Here is a 12,747-nt window from a genome sequence, read left to right on the forward strand (position 1 = left end):
GCTAAAAACCTCCCTAAGGTCAAGATGAGCAACCACCACTGCCCTCCAGCAGCCAGTAATCTCATGGCAAAAGGCTACTAAGTTGGTCAAGCATGATTTCCTCTTCATAAATCCCTGATGACCACTCCAAATCACTTTTTGTCCTTCATATGTTTGGCAATGATTTCCAGAGGTTTTTTTTTCCCACCAGTTTTCCAGGGATTTAGATGAGGTTGACTGGCTGTAAGTTTTCCAGCTCCTCCTTCTTGGCCATCTTGCAGACAGGAGTTACATTTGTTTTCTTTGAGACCTCAGAATTCTCTCCTGAGCACCACGACCTTCCAAAGACAGCCTAGAGTTGCCTAGCAAGGACATTGGCAAGCTCCCTCAGCATTTGTGAGCACATCCCATCAGGGCTAAAGAACTTCTGTACACCTTGGTTGTTTCCGTGTTCCCTAACCTGATCTTTCTTTATCAATAGTAAATCTTCTTTGCTTCAGACCCCACACTGGTCTCTCAACTCTTGCATATTTATTATTTATGCTTTAGTTTAATCAGAAGCTCCTTGCTTATCCTTGGAGGCATCCTGTCACCTTTACCTGATTTGCTGCTCATGGGGATGGACCAGTCTTGAGGCTGGAGAAGGCAATCCGTGAAAATCAACCAGGAGTTGTTGGCCCTTCTTCTCTCCAGGATCATATCCTGGGGAAGTCTTCAAAAAATCAATTTCCTAATTCCATGAGTGATGTCTGTACAAGATACATTAGCAGATTCTATATTAAAGGAAATAACAGATACATAGAGATGATTTGTTTAGAAGGAGCCAATATTGCTTTCATTGGAAGAATTGCACTTCACAGTTGTGTTGGATTGTATTGGAATTCTTTAGGAGCAGTGACAGCATGTTGATAAGGCACTGATTGATATGTTCCCTTAGAGTTTCCAAAGGCATTTAAAAAATCCTTCACTACAAACTTTTGAAAGGTACTAAGCAGCCACATTTAGCAGAGAAATCCCTGCTGGGTAAGGGGCTGGGTAAGTCAAAGATAGGCACAGGGAGTAAAACTGTCAGTTCTCCCAGCAGGAAAAAGTGGCCACTGGTGTTTCAGGGGATGCTCTGCTGCCCAGCACATCCACAAATGAAGTTCAAGATGGAGAGCCAGAATATGAACAAATTTGCTAATGGTGGAGTTATTTAATTGCAAGGGCCAACTACAAACTGGCAGAAAGAAATTCAAGGTATATTGGTATAAAGTGAGGCAAACAGGCAAACTTACCATCTTACATAGAACCAAGGATTCTGAGCTGTTCAGCTAGAGATATTTCTTGATTAGCATTAACTCAGAGCTCATTAGCAATCAAAAAACAAAACAAACCTTTGAAGTTAATAAAACAGAGACCATCATTATGGCAGCAGAGTATGGTGTGCCTACATCTTGAGTGCTGTGCAGAGCTCTCTCTCACACTATCAAAAGAGAACCCCATAAAATTGACAGAAACATCTGCAGAGCTGATTATACTTCAAGAGTAGACCTTGGCCATTCAGTATCCTTCTGTCAAGTACAACAGAGAGTTTGAAGGGTGCTTGATTTTTCACAGAGGCTCAAGTAGCACTTGTTGATGCTAAAGTATCATTAAGGAAAAAATCACAGGTTTCTAGCAGTATAAGCAGCAAGCTTCCTAGACTGGCAAAATAAATACAACACAAGCATTTAGGAGCTACTAGAAAAAATTAATTCAATTTTTTATTATTTTCAAAGCTGCAGAAACATTTTTACTGCTTGATATTGAGGTAAGGCACGTCAATGGCTTTATCTAAAAATTTATCTTGCATGCCCTCAGCTAATCATTTCAAAGGTAACTGACTTAGTATCATAACTTCTATAAAACAACTTCTTTATTAAATAAGTTACACAATAAACACACACACAAAAAGTTCTGGGTCTATAGCATAATTATTTTGACAGAGAAACACAGGAAATTTTTCCCAGAATTTACTTCAGGGTTTTTTATTCCAGCCAGCATTTTCTATTTCCACTTAAGGGGGACAGAAGACCAAGAAATAGTTAAGCTTAGATATGCTTTATAAACCATTAATTTCAATTACCAACCCAAATACCATAAAGACCTACAGAATCATCTCAAATTCACACAGTTGCTCATTTCCAGGATTTCACGGGGCTAAGAACAGATGTGTGTCAGAAATCAGGAAACTGGCTCCATTCCTTTGGGATTTTTTTTTTCCAGAATGGAACTGGGGGGAGGGAGGGTAAAGAAGAAAAACAATTTGACTGAAACATCACTCTTTCTCCTGTCTTAAAAAGAAGCAGAGGCTTTGAGCAGAATGGCAATATCAGCTACAGCAGGCAGCTCCAGATAAGGGTGCAGATGTACAATTATCAGTTCTGATAAGTCAGGGATCAGAGCTTTTTGTCTTCAGCGTTGCCTACAGCACTTCCTTTCCCAGACGCACTACAACCAGATTAGGAAAGATAGCAGATAAGACATAAGCAGTGCACAGGATAGTTCAATAGTGTATGCTTTGAGCACCAGCAGAGGAACATTATTGCTGCTGTAAGCAAACTTCCTTTTCAGTACTTCCAGTATCTTGTCCAACACTGAGCCATGTGTTATAAAGCAAAATAATCCTCACTTTACCATTCTTCCCACCCCTTTTTTAAACTCTATTCTGCACAAAATCTTCTTATAATGCTTCAAAATTTACAGTGTTCCAACTAGCAAGTCGCTACTGACACACCTGGTAGCAGGGAAGTCTTGTAAAAGGACAAGTTGTTAATGCAACTTCTTACTCTTAGTAGCCTTAGACTGACAAAAAGGTTCTTTATTTCAAGGAGTATGTGAGTAGTTCACATTTTCCATATCAGAAGCAGCATACTTACTGAAATTAGGTACATCTAAGAACAAGTTAAATAGACCACTGACACTCTGTACTTATTTTTCTGCATTCATTGATTTGTAATACATACTCATTCCTTGGTTAGTGAAGAGGAAAAGCTGAAGTGCACTACCCTAGCTGGTGTCAAGAACTACTCATATTTGACATTTTAAAAATACCAAAAGGTATTATGTATAAAGAACCTTCCAAAAGCAGACCCTTGTTTGTACTTCACTTACTTACAACCAACATTTTTTCTGCACGTCACATTTCCTAGTGAGCAAGGCAGCACGCAACACATCAACCAGAAAAAATCGTGTTTGCCAACATCTTCATCTTTGCCACTATCCCCTTCCAGGGTAAAACCCCACAGTTTCATTAAATCTCTTTGTTTTTAATTGTCCTATATCAAAACAGTTTGGGGTATTTTTTTCCAGTATAAAAAACAGCAACAAAACCTTTAGATCACACAGTGGCTGAATTCATCACGTTCAGAGGAAGGGTAGAGGGAAAGAAAAGCCTGCAAAAGGAATATAGAAGCCTCTGAGTTTTCCTAGAGGCTCTGCTTGAGGGCGCTGAGGCTGGGGAGCAGCTGCTCTGCACACAGACGCTCCTCTGCATTGGCCTTCCAGCAGCAGCTGATGATGCTGTGCAGTGCCTGGCCCACGGCAGACTCGTGGAACTCCCCGGCAGCCAGCGACGGGCGCAGGTTGTAGGCGACCACGGCATAGAGCACGTGCTGCCGCTCGCCCAGGTATGGCTGCTCCCGTGTCACCATCTGCCAGAGAGTGATGGCAAACGAGTAGATGTCTGCTTTGGCAGTGACCCTCTCCCCCTTGAGGAGCTCAGGGGCACGGTGTGTGTACGTGCCCCCTTGCTGGCAAACACGGGCGCTCTGGGACGAGCCCTTCTCCAGTTTCTGGGAGCACCCAAAGTCTCCAATCTTGCACACTCCCTGCTCAGTGATGAAAACATTTGCAGGTTTCAGGTCCAAGTGCACAATGTCCTGTGAGTGCAGAAAGGCTAAGCCTGTCATGATGTCACAAGAGTAGCACACAGTCTCTTCCATGCTCAGGGCCTTCCCTCCACATCCTTCTTCCTCGTCCTCCCCCTGTCTCCATGCATCCCCAGTGCCATAAATGACATGGTGCAGAGTGATGTTACCCACATACTCCATGATGATGGTGCCCAGGCTGTTCTCGCTGGCTGGGGCGCAGGTGCTGGCAGCCACCACACGTACCACATTATCGTGTTGGAGCTGGGCCACGTTCAGCTCAGCCCAGAAGCTCTGCCGCGATGCCAGCCGGTTTTTGCTGCTCTTCTTCACCTGCTTCACAGCCACCGTGGCACCATGGTAGGTGGCTTTGTAGACAGAGCCAAAGCCCCCAGATCCCAAGGGCTGCAGGAGGCAGAGCTGCTCCCAGTCAATGGAGCACCAGGACAGACGTGAGGGCAAGCGGCGAGTCCTGGCTGAAGAAGCTCCCCCCAAAAAGCTTTTGCTGTCTTTGCCAGGGATAACTAAAGGGCTGCTGCAGGGGCGCAAATTCGCAGAGGGGGAATACTCAAAAGAAAGAAAACAATTAAGAGGAATAGGTGATGGCATAATATGAAGGAGAAAACAACAGGCAGCTACTAAGACAGAAGACTACAAAGCTTCCCTGGTAGAAAGGACTCTAAACCACCTTCCAAAGCCTTTTATCCTCCCTTCACCATTTTCCCTCCCTCCTCCAAATGAACTGCATCTGTCCCAACTGTCAGAACCAAATCAGGTTCACCTGGAAACATTCTTCTCCAACCCTGAAGCAAATCTCTAGAAAATCAAGGCAAACAGATTTAAAGCTAAAAAATTATTAACTCATAAGTATTTCACATCATTTCTAATCTCAAAAGAAAAAGAAATATGTTCTGCCCATTGAATGCCTCTAGCAAAATGCCCCAGGAATAAATAAAGCAGTGACAGGTGATTGCATTTCACCATGGCTCCAGGCAGGAATGATCAGCATCAGGTGCATTAAACAGCTCAAAGTCTTTCTCAGTGGAAGCAGCTGAAGTGGTGAGTGCTGATGTTTGATGAGGCTATGGCAGGCATAAATATAAAATTGTGTTTGTAGGACCCTACCACTTAAACATAACTGGGACAAGGGGACTGGTTTGGGTGCTCAGCTTTGCCCATGCAGTACCACAATTTTAATAGCAGCATAAAGTCAAATTATTGTTGTGCATCTTCCTTTGGATACAGTAACTAGAATTACACACAAGTATTTGGTCATTTTCTCAACACGCCCCTTGCAGTACTACAGGTGTGTATTTTATTTCTGGATCCTTCTTAGAAAAATTATTGCTGAATTTACAGAGCTTTTCTGGCAGAAATCAAAGAAACATAATTGTGTTAGTGGTCCATCTGGTTTTTAAGGAGCTTTTTTAAATTTTGACCCTCTCACATATTTGCAGTGCTTGTGCTAACTGACATGGTGTTTGGTACCAGCTGTACTGCCCAGACAGCAGAACACCCTTGTGGGATAAAGGATTTTTGAAAATTCCAGTATCTTTCTGTACATGTTGACAAATATCTTGGAAAACTTGGAAGCCATTTCCTACCTCCTCACTCTTCAGAACCTTCCTCTGGATGTCAGATTTTTCAGTACAGATTCTGCCATGGGACTTCAAACTGACAGTGCCTCTTTCTCCAGGGTTTCTCTCTGGGCAGCACTGACTGCAGGCGGTCCTGGTCTTTTCTTTTCATTTTTGTTGGGGTTTTTTTTGTTTGGTTTTTTTTTTTTGTTTGGTTTTGGTTTTTTTTTGGTTTTTTTTTTTTTTAATCTGGGTGTGTATAATGTGGACCACAGGCTGCTGAGAGGGGGTTTCAAGGGTACCCAGACCATGTGCAAGCAGAACTGGAGTGTTCTCCTCCTTGAGATGGGTTCAGTTTTTCACCCTAACACACAAACCTGATGTTCCAAAGTCATCTCCTGACCCTCCCTGAACTCTAGATCAACTGGACCAGGGCGTCTCAAAGACATCACTCCTCGGTGAATCAGTGATGGAGATCTTCCCCAGTACTGAGATTTAGGACGATCAGCTCCTCTTTCCTGGGCCCTCCCAGAAGGGACTGTGGCAGTGCAAGAGGCCCCAGGACCCACCAGGTGCTGCCACAGCCCGTTGTACAGCATGAGCCAGCCAAGTAATATCCTACTGCTACCCCCTCTGGGCATTTCTCTGGCTCATCATCAGTTACTCAGGGATGTTTTGGGGGTGGGGGAGGACCAGAGGATCTTTAGTGTGGTTTTAAATATGCAGTGAAATAAGCCATGGAGACAACAGGTATTAACTTTCCTTTCTTGAGCAGTACTCAGGTGTTAAGCCTGTATGTAAAGTCTTCATTTCCAATGTTTACAGAGAATGTCTTCTAGGCAGCAGAGTTGTGGTGGAAATGAAAAGCTGCAGAAAGTGGATGAAGCTACAGAAGAGAGGAAAGATTTTTATGCCTGTTTTCTGAGTGCTAGTAGGGCTCCAGTTCTTCAACAGGCTTCTGTGCCATACAGTATATAAAAGCACCAGAAAGACATTTCTGCTCTGAATTTTCCAAGCCTGATTTCACCAGGTTATGGTGGCAGTGAAGTTCAAAGGGAAAGCTGAATGTGGAGAGGCACAGGTAGAAGGATGTGTGGATGAAAAGACTGAGCACAGACCTGTTAAGCTGACAGCTATAGCAGCCTTTCTGATGATTGTGAATGCTATAAAACAGCAATAAAATCTATGTTCATAAAATAGACAGGATTAGGGCTGTTTCCAAATTTCTTTGATTGAAATCTCATTCTAAAGGCTGTATCAGACCTTCCATATCATTATTTCCAAATTCCATGTCCACATCTGTCAGCTGTCCTTTTGCTGCCATTTCAGGTCATTTTCTTGTTACCCTTTTCTGTCAGAAATCTTTCTGTTTTGCCCTGCCATTGTAGACATTGTTGTATTGTTCTTGGAGAATACACTGAATTTTTGAACAGGAAGAGGGGCATTCTCTGGGATGTAAAGTGCCCCAATGTAACCTACAGTCCTGCCTCAATCTTACGGCTGAGGACCATAGGAAGGGAACATCCAGAGTCTTTCAGTGTGAATACGATTAAATCTGATTTAAATGCAAGCAGGCTTTTATTCTTAGTGAACACCATTTTCCTGTAATCCATTGATGATTTGGCCCAGTGACTTCCCAGGAGCCACAACTGCTGTAGGATGTCCATGTCAAGCTTCATGGCCCCATTTAGCTCTGGCTTTACTGCAGGCTGGGGAAGCTCCCAGTGAGGCTGGGGAGCCACCTGCAGAGGGGAGCAGGGCTGCTGGGGACACACTGCCCCTTCCCTCCCGGCCACCCTTCCCCAGGGCAGCCCTCAGCAGCCTCCAACCGCACTGTTCCCATTGCACCGCCTTTTCCAGGAGGGAAAAGGAAGCTGTAGGAGCCAGAAGTCATCAGTACAGAGTGCAATAGGAGCTTTTACAAGGGACAGGGGGGAAGCACACAGTCTGTGTCCTGTGGGCTCCAATATGTCACAGCTACAATAAACTGCAGCATCAATGGGTTTGTTCCAAGCTTGTGCGTTGCATTTCTGCAAGTAAAACATACCTGTGCACCCAGTGCTGCACTAGCTGCCCAATCTACTCTGTGCTTCTGGATGAGAAGGAGTACAGAATCTCACTCGGTTCCCCCATTCTTATTTCACTTGCATATCAGGAATATAGAAACTCTTTGTTTGCCATTGTTCTTAGTTACCACTGCTGTTTGTTTGGTCACTGCACAGGAGGAATCAGACCTGATACCAAGGGCCTTAAAGGGCAGGCATGGATGTAACCCAGCACAGCACAGGCCACGTACCAAACACCAGTTTTGTTTTCATCAAGGTGCATCACTCTTGTGCTTAATAGCCAGTTTTGTCTAAAACAGGAGAGGGACAGGGCTGGGGATCAGAACTGACTTCAGAGAGTTTAGGAGTGTATAGTTATATTTATGTATCTAGTTCTCCTCAATGATTAATTTATTTGTACATTTGGTGGTTGTACTATGTAACAATCCCTTGAAGGCTTGGCTATCTAGAGGCTTCTAAGAACTGCCTTACAATACAGAGGTAGCATTGTGTTTCTAATAGGTTACTTTGTAACCTTGCTAAAGGAGCCAAGTGTAGCTCTTCAGTGCTTAAATTACAGTCCTACTCAAAGCAAGACAGTTCCGTAGCCTGTGGCTTAGTGACTTCTGAGAGGTTTTCTTCATGTTTGAAACCAAGTTTTCTTTTTTCTTCTTCTACTCTGAGTCCGTCTGATCTCAGTTTAGGATTTGATGATGAACCTACATTCTCCTCATGCACAGAGTTTCATAGTCCAAGTGTTGCTTCCGACCACACCTCATAGACCTCAAATGATATTCAGAGTTGCCTGAAAGGAATTCTGATATGATCAATTGCACAGGTGTAAGTGATAGCATTGTCTGGAGCCAGTCCCTACAGAGGCTTGCTCTGAAGATAGGCCACTGATTAACAACTTGTTTTTTTCTTTTTCTTTTTCTTTTTCTTTTTTTTTCCCTACAAGAACAAGCCAGAAAAGAATCCAGTTCATGTTTCAGAGTTTCACTGTTTTGGTGAGACAAATGACACCTTGGAACTGCAAATACAAGCAAGTTTTCATTAAAGCAGTGAAAGGCAAACCCAAATGCAAAGAAAAAATACATCTGCAAGAACTGTGATGCTGTTTTACTTTTGAGACATAATAATAAACATTTTAAAAGGTTAAACCCTAGTTTATAAATAATAAGATCAAGTTTCAAACACACATTGCCAAACAGCTGTTTGATGCTTTTTTTCCTTCACACTAAGGTTACTCCATGTGTTCAAGAGCATGAAGCAAAGGCTCTTCTTACCTGAACACACTGAGGTTTTAACTGGAGGCACTGGAAAGGCAGCTGAGGTTTCACAGCTAATTTACAGGGGCTCAGTGATCAAGGTGGACCAGGGATAATAATCTGAGACCCGCTGCTGCAGATTAATACTACAGTTTCAAACGAGCACCTTGTGACAAGCTAAAAGAATCCAAACTTAGGGATAAAGACAATGAAATGTAAACTGCAGGCTCTCACCCACAGCAGAATTTTCTGGCCATGCAAAGACCAATACCTATCCTGGCAGGTTGACTGCTGTCACATGGCAGGCACCTTGTGCAGTATTTTCAGCCAAATTGTCCAAGACTGGTTTTGCAGTCTTGCCCCTGGAGCAAAGCTGACTTTGCTGGGTACAGGGAGATGCCAGATATAGTGGTGGAATTTAAGACTTGTAGCTTAAGGACTAGGAAACAGCTTCAATGCTTAATGAGCAAAATTAATCATGTACAGCAAAGGACCTGGGGGGTAATGTCAGAGCTAAGTCGAGCACTGGAGGCTGCTGCTTTGCCAGGTACATGGATTTAATGCTGATTCCTAGACTGATGCCTAAAGGGGTGAGTCTCTCCCAGCAGCTTGCACAATCCCATTAACACAGATCACACCCAGCTCTGGGATGTATATTAAATACACTGCCATAGCAAATGTGGTGGTTCCTGCAAACACCACCTCTTGGGAGGGTTGTAGAGGGGAAGAGGGAAGAGAATCCTCTAAATTTGATGGCTCTGATGTGGTGGCCTGGGTACTCTGGTGGGGCATAGCAAATTCTCAGAGGTGCCTTAAGTCAAAAGGTTTTAAGCCCAATATTAAAATGGGTCATACAATTCAAATACATTATTGCAAGCTTTCAGTGAGTAAGCAGAAGCTTCCTGTAAAAACACTGCTGAATTCAGCCTGAGCCGAACAGAGCATATAAAGTATGGGGCAACCCTCTAATACTTCACTGGCGTAAGGAGTCAAACACTGACAAAAGAAAAGGAGACAATTTTCAGGTGAGACTTAAGAAAGTTTGGGACTTTAGTCTGTGTTTATTTGTCATGAATGTTTGATATTTGATAGTCTTATGTTACAGCTCAGATGTTACCCACTTATGGTATGCCCCTAAACCATAACCAAAATCTGTATTTTATTTTTATTTTCAATATAAGTACTTGTGAAGGAACTTTAAGGATTTACCCATAACCATGTGTGTGTAACAATTTAACACAAAAGCCAGTAAGCCAGAGTTGAGCCTAATTTCAGAGGCACAGCCTATAGAGCTTTTCTGCTGAAATTCTATCTAGGACTACACAAGGAGAGCTGACAAACACCTTCCTCACTGGAGTCTGTGCACCCTTTAGATAAACTGCTGTGTCTCATAGATTAATCAAGTAGTTGGAAGAAGCTCTGCCAGCTTGCCTGGGAAGCCACACACTGTGCTAACTTGGGGATACCTTAATAACCAATACGATTCACTTTGGATTTGTAAAATACAAACACTTTAGACTTAAACATTTTGGAGGAAACCAAAATGAAAAAACCCTGAAATTAATTTAGCAACTGTTCCAGCTTGGATTACTTTCCCATGCCTACATGCATGCAGACATACATGTGCACACAAAATATTCACCAGAGTTCAAGCAATGTACTGATTTTTAGGAACTGTGACTTTTCAGGTTTTCTGCACTACTTAGCACACATCAAAGAGAGATCTGACACATAAAAGTGACACTAAACCATTCTTTGTACGTGGAAGTTCAGTGCAACAGTGAGAATCAACCCCACAGGTAAAATATCAAGGGATCAATTCAAATGATTTCCAGCTCAGCCACAGCAGGCATTACCGTGGCTTGTTCTCAGAAAGCTCAGCTGGTAGCTGATGTCTTCTGAGTCCCCTCTCAGGCAAACCAGCTCTGAAGCTGGTGATCTTGTGATACAAATATCCACAAATGTGAAAAGGCTGAGTGATGATAATGACAACGAAGAATAGAATTGTTCATTCTATTTTTTACAAATACTTATTTCTCTGAAAACGTTCATTACTTGAGGACATGCAGATCAGTAAATCAGTAAATAAATGTATAGAAAGATAAAAATACCAGGCAAAGTGTTACATCTTTATTAAGAGAAGAGAACGTTCATACTGAATTACCTGGGATATAGCACATGAGCAGGAACTTGAAACTTCACACTACTGCTGGGGTCTGTCATTTTCAATACCATTGTCTCCGGTGTTGTTCAAAACAGAAATACAGTGTTGCTGTTTATTTGCTAAAGGCCCCAGCTTACACCGATAAGCACCATTAACATCTTCCAAAATGCTTCTTGAACTATTAAGTACAGACTAAATTTTGTAACAGAGTTTATCTTGCTGTCCTGTGTGATCGCCAATCCTTGCTGTGCCAACTACAGTAGATGACACTTTGGAAAACTTAATTTCTATCCAGTTTTATAGAATATTTTGATTTGCAAAGCAGGGAAACCAATAGCATGAAGCTGCTCAGTTCTTGCTCATCCAGCAGTAGCTCTGTATCAGTTCTGGATTTCTCTGTCAAAAACCAGTTTTCATCCTAGGACATGCTTGTATGTGGAAAGAAAAAGAAGGTGTAAAGAATGAGGAAAAGTGAAGGGGAAAACTAAACCAACCTTCCTCTTCCACTCCTGGAGGACAGTGAGGCCAGCTACAGAGGATACCGCAGAACCATTTTTCTGTACTTTCTTATGCAAGTTTTGGAAAGAAGTGATTACAGGAGAGACAGAAGGGAAGATGTCTGTGGCTCTAATTTAACAAGGAAATTCTGGAGGGACTGCATCAAGAGATCTCCGTATAATACAGATGTCATCTGTGCAATCCCATTCCAATTATTGCAGAGGCTGATGGAATTTCTGGAGGCTATCTGCTTGGAAGGAGGGCATATTAAATCAGTTACAGTGGGTGAGACCAGCTAGGACAGCAACACAGTGAATGGGGTGGTTTTCTCTCGAGGGTGTATGTGGGGGGTTATAAATTGCTTTGCAGAGTATTTCATATCATAGAGCATGTGTTGAGCTTTTGGCTCTCAAAATAACAAGGCCAACCCTCTCAAACAAGTTAGAAACCTGTGGCACAGAAGTGATAAGTCAGCTCAGAGGAGTGGGGTAGGGATCACAAGAAAGGAAAGATGTCTGCATGTGGAGAAGCTGAAAACCACCAACTCTCTCAAACAATAATTTCTCTCCTGCTGGGTTACAGCAAGGAACCTAAAAAGCCAAGATTTGGAAAAGAAAGGAATTCAAAAGCAGGGAAATCCAGACAGTGCTACAGATGTTAACAAAATATGTTCCAAAAAGCAAAGAAATGTGAAATGCTGCTCTTTTACTTTCCTGGCCAACAGTCTATGCTAGGGAACACACCTGTGGAACGAGCAGAGGTAACTTTCTGCAGTTGTGTGCAGGCTGCCTGTCTGGCTGCGAGGCACCTCTTCCCCAGGCATCAGCCTGGCTTCTTCAGAAGTCAGTGCCAGGCCAGACAGACATCTATGGGATCACCTATGGGATCAAAGCAACTGAGTTTCTCCTGGAAATACTGCAGAGAGACATCCAACATACTGTGTCTAGCACATGGCACACCCTTAAAGTTTGTCCTGCAAACTACAACAACCGATGTATGAGACTTGCACGGGTCTGAAATGATGGGGAATCACCTGTGTGTCCCACAGGAATGGTCCCACTATGGACACCCCATACTTACCTTCCAGTGTCTCACAGTGTTTCAAAGCGCAATTTGATGGCAAACTCAATTGCTTCCTTCAGTTCAGATCTGTCTTGTCACAGACACAGTAGCATCATCCCATTTGTTCCTTGGTGAAATCATGAAACACAGATACTTATGCCTTAAGATTTTCTGAAAAACTGATATTTTAGCAGCCATAAATTATAAAGACAGTTATGCCTTTGCAAACTACTTCCCAGCAAAACTGGATGGACTCTGTAATTA

The 12,747-nt window shown here is 42.8% G+C and overlaps 1 protein-coding gene across 1 annotated transcript; it reads right to left on the reverse strand.

Annotated features, from left to right (window-relative positions):
- Window positions 1-1,696: 1,696 nt before the first annotated feature.
- MOS (MOS proto-oncogene, serine/threonine kinase) lies at window positions 1,697-12,737 on the reverse strand. The gene has a single exon (XM_071419667.1). The coding sequence runs from the start codon at window positions 4,476-4,478 to the stop codon at window positions 3,429-3,431; it is 1,050 nt and encodes a 349-aa protein (XP_071275768.1). The 5' UTR covers window positions 4,479-12,737; the 3' UTR covers window positions 1,697-3,428.
- Window positions 12,738-12,747: the final 10 nt, after the last annotated feature.

Source organism: Agelaius tricolor, unplaced genomic scaffold, assembly GCF_023055355.1.
Source record: "Agelaius tricolor isolate 1412-34295 unplaced genomic scaffold, bAgeTri1.0.p SCAF_2, whole genome shotgun sequence".
Taxonomy (NCBI): Eukaryota; Metazoa; Chordata; class Aves; order Passeriformes; family Icteridae; genus Agelaius; species Agelaius tricolor.

What these genes read in the sequence shown, in the direction of transcription:
- MOS (XM_071419667.1), bottom strand. Translation starts at nt 4,478, where the DNA reads ATGCCATCACCTATTCCTCTTAATTGTTTTCTTTCTTTTGAGTATTCC.